General features: G+C 40.6%; 2 protein-coding genes across 3 annotated transcripts; both read left to right on the forward strand.

Annotated features, from left to right (window-relative positions):
• The first annotated feature begins 765 nt into the window (after positions 1-765).
• Positions 766-9,861, forward strand: bcs1l (BC1 (ubiquinol-cytochrome c reductase) synthesis-like). Of its 2 annotated transcripts, XM_080839559.1 has the most exons (8): positions 766-889; positions 1,213-1,456; positions 1,565-1,704; positions 1,880-2,074; positions 2,171-2,234; positions 2,359-2,531; positions 8,192-8,309; positions 9,425-9,861. In XM_080839559.1, exons 2-8 carry the CDS (start codon positions 1,254-1,256, stop codon positions 9,675-9,677), a joined length of 1,146 nt encoding a protein of 381 aa, XP_080695685.1. In that variant the 5' UTR covers positions 766-889; positions 1,213-1,253; the 3' UTR covers positions 9,678-9,861. The 2 variants fall into 2 exon arrangements, with proteins under 2 accessions (XP_080695685.1, XP_080695684.1); XM_080839558.1 differs by having other exon boundaries at positions 788-1,456.
• Positions 9,862-10,324: 463 nt separating this feature from the next.
• On the forward strand, positions 10,325-14,588 carry cyp27a1.1 (cytochrome P450, family 27, subfamily A, polypeptide 1.1; the record flags this gene model as incomplete). The annotated part of the gene is made up of 9 exons (XM_080839537.1): positions 10,325-10,564; positions 10,947-11,137; positions 11,410-11,609; positions 11,763-11,960; positions 12,055-12,218; positions 12,433-12,599; positions 12,703-12,784; positions 12,896-13,096; positions 13,472-14,588. The coding sequence occupies 9 exons, from the start codon at positions 10,325-10,327 to the stop codon at positions 13,601-13,603; spliced, it is 1,575 nt and encodes a 524-aa protein (XP_080695663.1). The 3' UTR covers positions 13,604-14,588.
• Between the last annotated feature and the right edge of the window lie 222 nt (positions 14,589-14,810).

The following is a 14,810-nucleotide window of genomic DNA, read 5'->3' on the forward strand; positions in this document are numbered from 1 at the left end:
AATTATGAGTGTACTTACCCATTGCGACACCACAGGTATGATTTTTTTTTGTAACACACGTCACGTGCACACGTTATTCTGTTGTTTTATTTGGCCATAACAGTACAAGTTTTGATTATCTGTCTTAACAACTAATTTCTTGCCCACGCAAAACAGTATTGTTTACAATTCTAAAACATGACGTCTCATCACATTTACATCCTTAATTCTAATATAGTTGTCTTTCATTTCTATTTTAGACATTCGGTTTTATATCATTATTTTCGATTAACATGAAAAGAAATCTGACCTACTGCGTAGGATCAGTAGATTTATGTCTCCGGACAACAACGAATTGTCGCCTCCAAATTGGGAGCCTACCCTAACAAACAAAGCGCGTACAATTTTGTATGGATTTTCTCATATATTAGTTAAGAGGTCTCTCCCGATTAGCAAAGTTTTAGTAAATGTGTAGGATAGCGAGCATTCAGTTTAGCGAAGACTCCAGCCTTGCAGCAATGGCTACGTTAGGGATAGGTCTAGTGCAACACACCGGCAGCACGTACATTTTTCAAAATATTCCAACCTTCGCCAATGTACATTATCAAATTAATTTAAATAGCATGCACAATAGCACGATTCCCTTACAAAAAGGGATCATCGAATGTTATGATAAAGAAATATTTATTAATTATCCTTAGAGGTAGGGACTATTTAGGTTGACTATATTGTATCGGACATATTTTGCCTGAACACAGGAAATACAATAGAGGTCACCATGTGATTCGTTGAGTCGTCCAATCATTAACGGTAGAGATGTTGCTGAGCTCGGGGTAGTGTTGAAGCCTTCTAAAGTCCCAATTCATTCGAGTGATTGGTATAAAAGACCAAACTCATGCCGATAATTGATGTGAGCATTTGAAGATTACGATTAGTCGGGTATTTTGAATTATTGTGGCAATAAAGCATGGCAAACAGGTGAAGTAGGACCTTAGAGTCAACTAGTTAACCTAGCCTCACTTAGCTAACGAGGATGACTTCATGCTGTCAGAGAGGTGTTTGTAGTTATGCAGCGTTTTCTGTGAATGAACTCTTCGTTGTCCTGACATAGGTTGCACAGTTAACAACAATAAAAAACGCAAACAAACATTTGAGCCATGCCTCTATCAGACATTATATCCGCATTGAAGGACAACCCTTACTTTGGGGCTGGCTTTGGTCTTGTTGGTGTAGGCACAGCGCTTGCAGCCGCTAGAAAGGGGGCACAGTTCGGCATGATCTTTTTTAGGAGGAACTACATGATTACCTTAGAGGTACCTAGCAAGGACAAGAGTTACCACTGGCTATTGAGTTGGATCACCAAGCACGCCAGGCACACACAGCACCTCAGTGTTGAGACTTCATACCTGCAACATGAAAGTGGACGGGTTCACACACAGTTCGACTTCCACCCCAGTCCAGGCAACCACATCATCTGGTGAGGCAAACGTGTAATGTGGGTGCTGCTTGTGCACATTTTACCTGACGAATCAAGTGGTTTGTAGAGAATTTGTCACTAATTTTGTCTGCTTGGACTAATGACTAGGTATGGCAAAACGTGGATTAGAGTTGAGAGGACGAGGGAGAAACAAATGGTGGATCTCCAGACAGGAACCCCATGGGAGTCTGTGACTTTCACAGCACTTGGGAGGAACAGGCAGTTGTTCGTTAATATTCTTCAGGAAGGTAAGTGAAAGATCAAAGCATTACAATGTTTAAATCTGAATATTTGTATATGGCACACAGAGCTCTGAGTGTAATTTCCCTTAATTTCCCTCGGGATCAATAAAGTATCTATCTATCTATCTAATTTGATGTGTGTGTGGGATTATGTGTCGTGTCTGTCTTTGGTGCTCCCTAGCACGTGAATTGGCCTTGAAACAGGAGGAGGGCCGGACAGTGATGTATACTGCGCTGGGGGCTGAGTGGCGGCCCTTTGGATTTCCACGGCGGCGGCGTCCTCTGTCTTCAGTGGTTTTAGAGAGTGGGGTTGAGGAGAGAATTGTGGACGATGTGAAGGAATTCATCGGCAACCCAAAATGGTATACAGACAGAGGTAACACAGTGTTCAATGGATCAATTAATAATTCAGCATTTGCATCTGATGTCCTGTGCGTGAAAATTAATTTAATCGATGGCTTCTGTCATTTAGGAATTCCATACAGGAGAGGATATCTGCTCTATGGCCCTCCAGGGTGTGGAAAGAGCAGCTTCATGTGAGAACATCAATCTTTTGTTGCTTTTAAATATGACAGATATATGTTTATGCTTCATGTTTGATTGTGTCTGGGTCATTCAATGATGACTCTGTGTGTTTGTGTGTGTGTGTGTGTGGTTCAGCACGGCCCTGGCAGGAGAGCTGGGCTACAGCATCTGCCTGATGAGCCTGAGTGACCGCAGTCTGTCTGACGACCGGCTCAACCACCTGCTCACCGTAGCTCCACAGCAGAGCATCATCCTGCTGGAGGACGTAGATGCTGCTTTCGTCAGCCGGGACCTGCTTCCCACTGAGAGTAAGTCCCCCCATGCCAGGTCAACACCAGTGGCTTTTCTTTTCAAAGCTTTACGTGTGTGTGTGTGTGTGTGTACACAGTGGGGTAAATAAGTATTGAACACGTCATCGTTTTTTCTCAGTAAATATATTTATTAAATATAAATATATTAGTAAATATATTTCCAAAGGTGCTATTGACATGACATTTTTCACCAGATGTTGGTAACAACCCAGGTACACACAAAGAAACCAAAACAAATAACTTCATAAATTAAGTTATGTGTAATAAAGTTAAATGACACAGAAAAAGTATTAAACATGCTTACTGAGATTCATTATTATACATTGTACCAAACTCTTCAAGACGCTTCCTTCATGGGGAAACTAGTCGTATACAGGCCATGGCAATTGAGTGCATTACTTATTGTTGTCTTTAAACAACTGTACCTGCAAATTCCGGGTCTTTCTGAAGCTCTCCACAAGTGCTCATTGGCTCTTGGACAACTCTTCTGATAACTAGAATGCGTTTCGTGAACGAACTGCGAGAGTGTGCTTGCTCTGTGTCAGTGAAGCACAGGTGCAAGCTAGTTTTAATGACCCCATTATGATGTCATAATCCACAGAGTTCTGCCATGCAAGTCTATGGAGAAAAAAGGTGATGGAAAAAGAGGAATAAAAAAGGAGTAGCAAGGAGTACCGCCACGAAAAGTCATAGCAGGTTGCACCGGATCGGGCCGGACGTTTCGGTGTTTGAACGGCGTCTGTACCTCGAACGGGCGAGGAGTAGTTAGCTGCAAGAAAAACGGGGAGAATAAATAAAGAACTTGACAACAACAATACTGTGCTTCCCTTCGGGCAAGCACACTAATTAGTGTGCTTGCCCGAAGGGAAGCACAGTATTGTTATCGTCAAGTTTTCTTTATTAGTGTGCTTGCCCGAAGGGAAGCACAGTATTGTTATCGTCAAGTTTTCTTTATTTATTTATTTATTCTCCCCGTTTTTCTTGCAGCTAACTCCTCCTCGCCCGTTTGAGCTAGAGACGCCATTCAAACACCAAAATGTCCGGCCCGATCCGGTGCAGGTTGCTATGACTTTTCGTGGCGATACTCTTTGCCACTCCTTTTTTATCCCTCTTTTTCATCCCCTTTTTCTCTCATTGACTAACATGGGGAAGGTTGAGCCATTGTGACGTCACGCACTCTAGCCAACTGACATTAGATCAGTTGACATAGGAGAAGCTCTCTTAAATGCCAGAAGTGGTTAGATAGAGAGTGCAAAATATTAAAACGAATGTAGTGGCAACAGTTTCAGGTACAGTTTATACACCCGCTCTAACAGTGTTAACCAGTATGTGAGTAACGTGGGTTTTATTAAGGCATAGCGTGTGTAATGTGTAGCTATTTCATTCCGTTTGTTAACCTTTCCGGCTGTCTGTATACTAGCAGCAGAGCGGAGCATTTCACTCCCCTGCAATCTCGGAATGAAATAGCTACACAATACACACGCTATGCTTTAATAAAATTCATGTTTTACGAGACACCAACAGAGGCACAACCGACAAGTCTTACCATTGAAGATCTTTGACGTTCGGTCTGAAACTTCATCCAGCCATCCAGGTTAATCCAAGTTGTTATGGAGAACGACAGTTGCATCAATCATATTTCATTAAAACTTCACACTTCTTACATTGGACATATCCACCAGCCTAATTAGAATCTGCATTGTCTACTGAGCAGAAAATTCTCCATACAGTAGATTTCCCTTCGTTTAGTATCATTTTAAACTTTCCAGATGACTGTATTGCCCTCGCTCGTCAAGTGATACGTGTCCAGAAACAAGGCTCCTTTGACTGGATAGCCAGAGCTAGCATAACTGCCATTGAAATCCAATGGTAATGCTACCTAGCTAGGTATGCTAATTGTCGGTATCCATCGTTAACTCGTTAATCGTTAACCATCATGTCACTGGCTTTAATTTAAGAATGGCATGTTAGTAGTACATTTAGTAGTACATTTAATATCAGTACACTTGATTCATTACTGCTGATGTGTTACTTATATATGTTACTTATTAGCAGCTAGCTACCTAGCTAGCCACTGTGTTCCGATGTGTTTTCAGTTAGCGTTAGCGGCGAGCTAGCTACTGTAATAGTTGAGTTGAGCTTCAGTTAAGACGCTGCGTACCGTACTTCATCATCACATTCGATTATTTATTACAAACAAATTCGAATTCAGCTGTAGGCATGAGATCTGTATCTTGGAGACTAATTGCATCCACAATGTAAGTACTGCAAGCTAGACTACTATGCAGTTGACACAACACAGGAGGTCCCTGGGCCTGAGAAGGGAAGGGAATGAGTTTAATGTGGCTATAATATGGAATTTTAAATGTGCCTAAAACTAGACTAAATTGTAATGAGTTTTCGAAAACTAGACTGAAACTAAGAAGGATAACTATGACTAAATGTGACTAAAACTAATATGCATTTTTGTCTTAAGACTGAATCTAAAAATAGCTGCCAAAATGAACACTGAGATAGGGGACCCCTTAATCTGCAATTCATGGTTGCTAGCTCTAATCAGATGTACTACCTAGGCTTATAAGAGAAGACTAACTTTGTATGGCAACGAACACCAATAACTAGAACTAATTTGACAGACTATAAACCAATGTGATACACGTGCTCTCTATCTATACAGTAAAAGTGTTGCTTACGTTTGATACTACACCTACAGACTAACTCTAACTGCATTAAGTCTAACATATAGGCCTATCTTACGATAAACTTTAAGTAAAGCTGGCTATGTAACCGCATTCATTCTAATATTGTTGCAGAGATGTTTCCTTTTACCAAGATTGCAATTTCAACAATTCACTTAGCTCAGTAAGTCAGTATAACGAAACTCTGAGATACCCTATGTCTAAACGTCAGTGGAGCCAAAATATAATGGTTGAGCTTGGTTGCTTGCTAAAATATATTGGAAGAAGGCCCCACTACACTGATTGAGTAGATGTAAATACATGTTAATTCATAGGCACTTGTTCTCTCTGTCACAGAGCAAGCACACTCTCGCAGTTCGTTCACGAAACGCATTCTAGTTTATTTATTTATTTATTCCGTACGTTTTTCTTGCAGCTAACTACTCCTCGCCCGATTGAGCTAGAGACGCCATTCAAACACCAAAACATCCGGCCCGATCCGGTGCAAGCTGCTATGACTTTTCGTGGCGGTACCCCATGCCACTCCTTTTTTATCCCTCTTTTTCATCCCCTTTTTTCTCCATAGACTTGCATGGCAGAGGTCTCTGCCATTATGACGTCATAATAGGGTCATTAAACTGGCTTGCAGCTGTGCTTCTCACTGACACCTCCGCTCGCCAAATCCAAGGAACCGCATTTTCTCTGTCCCTCTCAATTCAACTTTGAAAAAGAATAAGAGGAACCGTATTTCTCTGTCCCTCTCAATTCAACTTTGAGAAAGAATAAGAGTAACTACAGTTTCTAACCTAGCTACCGTATTTCCACTTCGTTAAGGTGAGTTGAATGGCAGCATTTTTAGTGTACTGACTGAAATTTTAATGGAAACTGATAGTTAGCCGTAGCAGCTAACATATAAATTAACGTTACGTTAACGTTGGAGACGACATTTTCCGTAATTCAAGTTGTGAAGTAAACCTTTGAAGTAATTCATGAATTTAGTTGTGTGGATATAGTGACCTAAGGCTTGTATTCCCACTACGGTAACGTTAGCTGTGTTAAGCAGAGCTATCCTAGCTGTGTTAAGCAGCTGTAACATCTGAGTACGGGGCTAAAGGCTAACTAACACTACGTAACGGGAGTATCCACTGGCAGTTTCAGCTAGCCGTAACGGGGGATCATTTTCCTTAATTCAAGTTGTTAAGTAAACCTGTGAAGTAATTCATGAATTTAGTTGTGTGGTCAAGTGAGCTAAGGCTTGTATTCCTACTACGGTAACGTGAGCTATCCTAGCTGTGCGGGGCTATGCAAAGGTTGCTTATACTGAAAGAATGGTTAACTTGTTGTGGCCGATAGCGTGAGTTAACATTAACCCGTGTCCTGGGAGTAATGATTCATGAGAGACCTTGAATCATTAGGTTAACTGAAAAACGTTTGAGGATGTAGCTGTTGTAGTGTGCTCAGTTTTCGAAAACTAGACTGAAACTAAGAAGGATAACTATGACTAAATGTGACTAAAACTAATATGCACTGAATCTAAAATAGCTGCTGAATCTAAAATAGCTGCCAAAATGAACACTGAGATGTATTAATTTTGGCAGCTATTTTAGATTCAGTCTTAAGACAAAAATGCATATTAGTTTTAGTCACATTTAGTCATAGTTATCCTTCTTAGTTTCAGAAGAGGTTTTTCATGGTTGCTAGCTCTAATCAGATGTACTATAGGCTTATAAGAGAAGACTAACTTTTTATGCCAACGAACACCAATAACTAGAACTAATTTGACAGACTATAAACCAATGTGATACACGTGCTCTCTAGCTATACAGTAAAAGTGTTGCTTACGTTTGATACTAGACCTACAGTCTAACTACTGCATTAAGTCTAACATATAGGCCTATCTTACAATAAACTTTAAGTAAAGCTGGCTATGTAACCGCATTCATTCCAATATTGTTGCAGAGATGTTTCCTTTTACCAAGATAGCAATTTCAACAATTCACTTAGCTCAGTAAGTCAGTATAACGAAACTCTGAGATACCCTCATATGTCTAAACGTCAGTGGAGCCAAAATGTAATGGTTGAGCTTGGTTGCTTGCTAAAATATATTGGAAGAAGGCCCCACTACACTGATTGAGTAGATGTAAATACATGTTAATTCATAGGCACTTGTTCTCTCTGTCACAGAGCAAGCACACTCTCGCAGTTCGTTCACGAAACGCATTCTAGTTATTTTCACTCCTCTGTCAGAAATCTTGCGAGGAGCACCTGGTTGTGGTCGTTTATGGTGAAATGATCTTCAACTTTCGGATTATGGCCCCAACCGTGCTCACTGGAACATTCAGAAGTTTAGAAATGCATCTGTAACCAATACCAATGTTTTGCAAAAATAAGCAAAGGTATTGAGAGCGCTCTTTGCTTTTACCCGTCATGAGATGTTTCTTGTGTGACACCTTGGTAATAAGTCACCTTTTTATAGGGCACCAGTTGGGATATTAATTTGCAAAGACAAGGGGCCGGATTGCTTTCTAATTACTGATAGATTTCAGCTGTCGTCTTGGCTTTAATGCCTTTTTGCACCTCCCTTTCTTCATGTGTTCAATACATTTTCCTGTAGTATTTCACATTACTTACTTTCTTTGTATGTATGGGTAACTTGGGTTATTACCAACATCTGGTGAAAATTTCATGTCAATAACACCTTTGGAATTATATTTACTGAGAAAAATGGTGACGTGTTCAATATTTATTTTACCCGCTGTATATGAATATATATAAACTAGTTTCTGATACGAAATGTAATTTTAAAAGGCTGTATGGAAATGGGATTTCACTGAAGGCATCATGATCTCACTGTGGCCATTCTAGCTTTAGTGTTGGTGGTTGGTGGTGAGGAAAAGCTTAATCCTTTAAGTAGTCCTGTACCAGACACAGGCCATATTGTCTTTTTAAATACTGCCTCAAGCTTTCTTTCCTTTTCAGATCCAATGGCTTATCAAGGCATGGGAAGGCTGACATTCAGTGGACTTCTGAATGCCTTGGATGGGGTGGCTTCCTCTGAAGCAAGGATAGTATTCATGACCACCAATTTTATTGACAGGTGTGTTTCTAAGCCAAAGGATAGTCCCAACTACCATATTTTCACTATTTCTATGACAAAGTTGTGTAAGAAAAAGGAAGTTTCTTTGTGTTTGATGCAGCAATCTGTCTTTGTAAGAAAAACAAAGTTTATTTTGTGGTTGAAGCAGCAATCTGTCTTTGTAAGAAAAACGATGTTTCTTATGTGGTTGATGCAGCAAACTGTCTTTATCTCCAGTAAAGTGCAGTAACGGAGCACAAGGAGCATACTCTGGATTCAGCGGTGCAAATCTGAACAACAAGCATCGGCAACTCTAGACTTATATACTGTTTAAAGTATATACTAGGCTTTAAATGTAAATGAGCGAGGCTTCAAATGCAAACAGGTCTGGCAACCTTTTGCTGTTCTGTAGGATCAGGTTTCTCTGACTGAGATGATTCTCAATGGCCTACCCCATTCCCATACTAGGATTAATTGCAGTAACTCATACCTCAGTTTCTCTCCTGGCAAATCCAGTGTGGGGACGTTTCCTTTGTTACTATGATAAGAGTACCATTTAGGATATATTATGCTGGCCAACTTTTGGTGGTCACAGTAGCTGCTTGATCATGAATCTCATGTTCACTCACAGGATATAGTCATTTATTACTGTTGGTTTTGTTCATAATTCAGTTTATTTAAATTGAAGTACCAGGGTATGGCACATATTGTTTCATAATTATTAAGACAAAGCATCAAAACCACCTGTTTTGGATAAGACTCAGCAGTTAGTGGTCCTACACAGAGAAGATGTAGACCATAGCTGGTATGACAGGCCTACTCTATTAAGTTTTGTGCTCAGTCAAACTTAGTAAGATGACTTCAAACAAGTGCTCCAATATGTCACCAATCAGAAAAATCACAGCGTACAGTCAATTGCAGTACGGTGGTATATGTTTATGTAATGGTAAGTTACAGTAGAAATTCTATGAAGGCTGCAGTTTTACAGTGCCAGCTGCATTTCTATAGCGTAGTTTGGAACTACCTTTGGGCAGCAAACTTTCATCTTAACAATTCTATGTGAACTTAGGCCCTTGAAACACTACTGGGTTAAAAATGTGTGCTGAACTCCTCTAATTTCCTTATCTCTCCTTAAGGCTCGATCCTGCTCTGATCCGTCCTGGTCGGGTGGACCTAAAACAGTACGTTGGCAACTGCACCCACTGGCAGCTCACGCAGATGTTCCGTCGGTTCTACCCTGCGGAGTCTGCGTCGGAAGCGGAGAGGTTCGCGGAGTGTGCTCTCGCCTCGTACACGGAGATCAGCGCTGCCCAAGTTCAGGGACACTTCATGCTCTACAAACAGGACGCCACCGGCTCCATCGACAACGTGGCCAAAATCAAGGAGTGAGGACTCATGGGAATTACAAGGAAGGGGTCAATGAGGAGGGAAAAACAATTGTCATTTGTGATCCTCTTTGAGAAAATCTCACCATTCTTCAATGACTTTTGGGACAACATGAGAAATTATTATATTATATTGTGGGGTAAACAAAGGAAATATAAAAAGGCATCTGCAAAATCTGAATAAATGCTTTGAACAAAACTATATTAGCAGCTGCACTGTTTGGGTCTCATGAAAAACACAAGAATTTGGTGTGTTTCATTTGAAAAGTGACATTGTTTTCAATAAATTATTTATTTAAAAATAGTTATATAATTAAAAAGCAATAGCAACAAAAAATGAATACATTTCATCACGGACAAAAATAATAGTCTTTAAATTGGTTCAGTGTTTCAAATGTTTTATGTTCATTATGCAATTTATTTAAGGCTGATCTCATATACCCATATTGCTGTTATCATTGGTCTTGCTTGTATAATAGCAGATCCGATATGCCCCTATAACACATAATCTGTGACACCAGTTGCAACAGTCAGCCGGCAGCTCCACAGAATGTGCCATACAAAGAGTTAATTCCTCAAAGCGTGGCTCCACCCCCTTCCCTTTGAGTGTGTAAGCGGAGCTGTTGTCTCATTCCCCAGGCTGCCAGGGTTATGGCTGCTCGACTGGCTTTCAGCTGTGCTGGTCAGCGGAGCCCTTGGCTTCGGCCACAGCCCATTTCCAGTGTGCTCGACTGCAGGCGAGCGGCCGGAGGAAATGCAACCGCTTCAGTGGGGCTGCTTGGAAGCTCTGGTAACCTCAAGACACATGTTGACCTGCCTCAGATTAAATCCTGGAAGGTCTTGTACAGAATGCTCTTTAAAGGCTATCTCAACCGGCTTCACGAGCTCCAGGTATGCTGTAGCGGAAACTTCTTGGCTTTTGTTCTGCATACTGATTACATAATGGAGCCATGTGCTGTGTGATATAACATACATTTCTTTCTTTTCTGACCAGTACTAGCAATTTCATAAATAATTTATTGAGAAGTGTCTTATTTATGCCGGTGTTACTTATCTCATGTTGCCACGACACTGGAAAAAGGAGAGTGGAGCGTTAGATAAGATCATGTTTGTTTACCTTCTTAGTGTCAGGTGATCTTGAAAGTAATTTCCAGTTTGCATTTTGAGTATTTTCCCTGAATGTATGTTAACCATTAACCCATTTGTAATAAATGTTTATGTGCTGTGTGAATGAACTGATCCTTACCTGAGGGGGTTATTTGTGATGCCATAGATATATGAGAAACAGCGATATGGACCAATATATAAGATGAGCACTGGCAGCCTTCACTCAATAACATTGAACAGTGTGGAGCTGGTTGAGGAACTACTCCGAAAGGATGAAAAGTTCCCCTCTCGTGGAGACATGACTCTCTGGACTGAGTTTCGAGACATTAAGGACATTGGCTATGGCCCCTTCACAGAGTAAGACACTACTTTCTGTCAGATTTATACTGTTAATATAATTACTTATTTTGGTGACGGACAACTCTCACCAAGAAGTTTCATTGTTTCAGATTACGCATATACATAATTAATCATCATATGTATTGTACTGAGGTCTAAAATACAACTGTAGCCTTGACATGTCTTTCAGGCATAATACTAATCTTTGTTAATGCTGACAAATCTGTTTTGCAATAATCTGTCCTGGTTCTGTGCGATTTGCCTCCCCTTTCTACATGTATTTTTTTTAGAGAGGGTGAAAAGTGGTACAAACTGAGAGCTGTGCTGAACAAACGTATGCTCCATCCAAAGGACTCTGTGCAGTATGGAACTGTTGTCAATGAGGTTGTGACTGACTTCATCAAGAGAATATACCACCTACGCCAGACCAGTCCAACAGGGGACCTTGTTGAGAATTTGTCCAATGAGCTTTACCGCTTCTCTCTTGAGGGTACTGATTCATTATATACGTTTGCATTCTTAGATATGTATTATTATGTGACTTACCAGCTTAAGATAGCATTATGACCAAGCAGTAATTCCTGGACATCCATTATTATGTGATCTCCACTGACCACTCCCTTCCCCCCTCTACATGAATCAGGAATCTCATCTATTCTCTTTGAGACTCGGATTGGGTGTTTGGAAAATGAGATTCCAAAGGAGACTCAGGACTTCATCGACTCCATCGCTCAAATGTTCACCTATAGCATGCCTGTGGTGCTTACGCCCAAATGGACGCGTAGCATCCTGCCGTTTTGGCGGCGTTACAATTCAGGATGGGAGGGCATCTTCAAATTTGGTGAGTGAGTTACTGTGAGACCACACTGTACTTGAGGAAGCCTTCCATAAAATATCTCAAAATGGAGACAGAAAGTACTGAAATGTTCCTCTAGCTGGTCAGCTAATAGATATGAAGATGGACGCCATTCAGAGGCGTGTGGACACGGACCAAGAGGTGGAGGGAGAATACCTGACATACCTGCTTTCCAGCACCAACATGACCAATAAAGAGGTGTACGGAAGTGTTGCTGAGCTGCTATTGGCTGGAGTAGACACGGTATGCATGACACCTCCTTCAGTCAAATTCAATTCAATTCAATTCAATTTTATTTGTATAGCGCCATAACAATACAATTGCCTCTAGGAGCTTAACAGAGCCCTGAGCCTAAACCCCCTAAGTGCATGCACAGTGGCAACAGGGGCAAGGATTCTATGTGTAAAATAATGATTTGGTACATCAACTACTTTGATCTGATATTTTGCTGCTCCAGACCTCGAACACCATGATGTGGACCCTCTATCAGCTCTCAAGAGAACCTGAAGTTCAAGAGTCTTTGTATCAGGAGATAAACCACTGTGTTAAAGGGGATGGAATTCCTACGGCACAGGATGTCAATAACATGCCTTACCTCAAGGCTGTCATCAAAGAAGCACTCAGGTAAATGTTTTGTACATGGAACTTTTTTATGATTTCTTATTGTATATTCAAAAAGTTCTGATGTTCGCTGCATTTGTAAAACGTTTGTGTCATGGTTATGTAGGATGTACCCAGTTGTACCAATGAATGCTCGGCGCATGTCAGAAAAAGACGTGATTATTGGAGGCTATTTTTTTCCAAAAAAGGTGAGGTTGTTTTCAGGTGTCTCTAAAGGAAATATCATGGCTTACCTCTTGCTTATAATGCCCCATGAAAACCTTAAATGTGTAACAGGGTCTTTTGTTTGATTTAACCAGACGGTTTTCACACTATGCCATTACTCTATCTGCCATGACGAGAAAGTATTTCCTGAGCCATCAAAGTTCAAACCAGAACGCTGGTTAAGGGACGGGAGAACCCGGCCAAACCCCTTTGGCTCCATTCCCTTTGGGTTTGGGGTGAGAGGCTGCGTGGGCCGTCGGATTGCAGAGCTCGAGATGTACCTCGGCCTGGCAAGGGTAAGTCATTACAGAGTTCATCAAATACCAGTGTACAGTGGTGTAGTGGTCCCTGGAGAAGTGGGTATACTCTTAATTTTTTTAAGCAGCCTATACAGCACAGGATAAACGCCCTGTTTTGGGAAGTGGGTATACGCAATGCTGACTGAAAAATAAGTGGGTATACTCTGGACTACACCACTGCCAGTGTTTTTGGAGGATGAGAGTGCCTGCATGTGTGTTCATGTTTTCTCTGGTTTAACCTAAAACTGTTCAAGACTGCAGAGTTGTGTTTGTGCTAACCCTAACCCACTGGAGCTGCATGGACATAACTGCAATGATGTTGCTCTTTCTTCACTACTTGACTCACGGCTCTCCTCACTTGTGTCCTCCTAGATCATGAAGCTATTTGAAATCAGACCAGACCCCAGTGTTGGTGATGTGAAAGTCCTCAACCGCACTGTGCTAGTAGCAGACAGACAAGTGAACCTGCACTTTATGGAAAGGAATGGTAACACTGCACTGTGATCCTTTTTGCAGAATTTGTGATGACAATCAGGAGGGTAGCCACACCTATTTGTTACATATCTTCACAGTAAGAGAAGATTATCCTGTATAGTACATATGATATATTTTTATAGCATGGATTTTCATGGTCACACTTCTGTAGCATGGATTTCAAAGGTCATGCTTGCTAACTCCCTGAACCATAAAAAGCTTCAGGTACATAAACTACACTTTGACCATATATTTCTCACATTTATTGCCAGTTGTAGTCTGTATTTCCTACGGTTACATGGTTTTGTCACTCCCTAGGTGATAAAGGTCCTGACAAAGTGAATATACAATTGTATTATATGGCAACAACAGTACGAGCGTTTTGATTGGTTAATGATTAGTCATGCCAGTCGCATAGTGCCCTCCTCACTGGTCAATACAGATCCCTATTGCCCTCTGACGACATTTTCAAAATGAACGAAAGCATTCAGTTTGAGTTTTACTATCCAGACAAAAATGAAAACATTAAAAGCTATGAGAAAATTTAGAAGAAGCATGAAGACATGTTGTCCGTTTTCTATTGATCATTGTAACTTGAGGTTAGAAGGTAATTGGATGATACGCAACACCTGGAACACATTGTGTCGTGAGAAGCCTTGAGAGCTGAACAAAACTACATGTTTTCTATTTACTATGACCATTTCTTTTCATTTACAAAATGAGAGGAGTGGAAAATACCATATAATAAACAACTTACTAACCTTGATCGTTTAGTCATGCCGGGAAATATCGCGAGGTTGATACGCCAAAGCCTCAGTTTGATATTTCCCAGCATGACCAAACTCTCGGTTAGTAAATAGTTAGTAATATATGATATCATCTAGTGGAAAATGAAGTATCTTTTCAAACTGTATAGATTGAAAAGGAAGTTATAACCTTCTTTTGCTCGTGTATCCATGATTCTTATTCAAATGCAAATGGGTGTTCTTTCTCTCACCTGGTGAAGTAATGGATTGTACAGAAATGTTTTGTAAATCTTTCATCTTTAAATGAAATAAATAAAAATGTCTTAGATCGATGAATACACAATCATATGCTACATTAAAAGCTTTTACATTCAACTTGAAAGGTGTTTGTAATGTGTACCATTAAAGTTGAACTAATTACAAGCAGCCCCACCTCCATTTTCTCTTTGTAGCTGTGAAGCTGACAGTTGGTAAGCAGACCCTTCACCTAT

This window comes from Sprattus sprattus (genome assembly GCF_963457725.1).
Source record: "Sprattus sprattus genome assembly, chromosome: 5".
Classification (NCBI taxonomy): domain Eukaryota; kingdom Metazoa; phylum Chordata; class Actinopteri; order Clupeiformes; family Clupeidae; genus Sprattus; species Sprattus sprattus.

Bases quoted from the DNA above. Each gene is read 5' to 3' on its own strand.
- bcs1l (XM_080839558.1), top strand. From the start codon at position 1,137: ATGCCTCTATCAGACATTATATCCGCATTGAAGGACAACCCTTACTTT. The intron at 1,705-1,879 runs GTAAGTGAAAGA...GGTGCTCCCTAG, and splicing joins CGTTAATATTCTTCAGGAAG to CACGTGAATTGGCCTTGAAA. The intron at 2,532-8,191 runs GTAAGTCCCCCC...TTTCCTTTTCAG, and splicing joins GGACCTGCTTCCCACTGAGA to ATCCAATGGCTTATCAAGGC.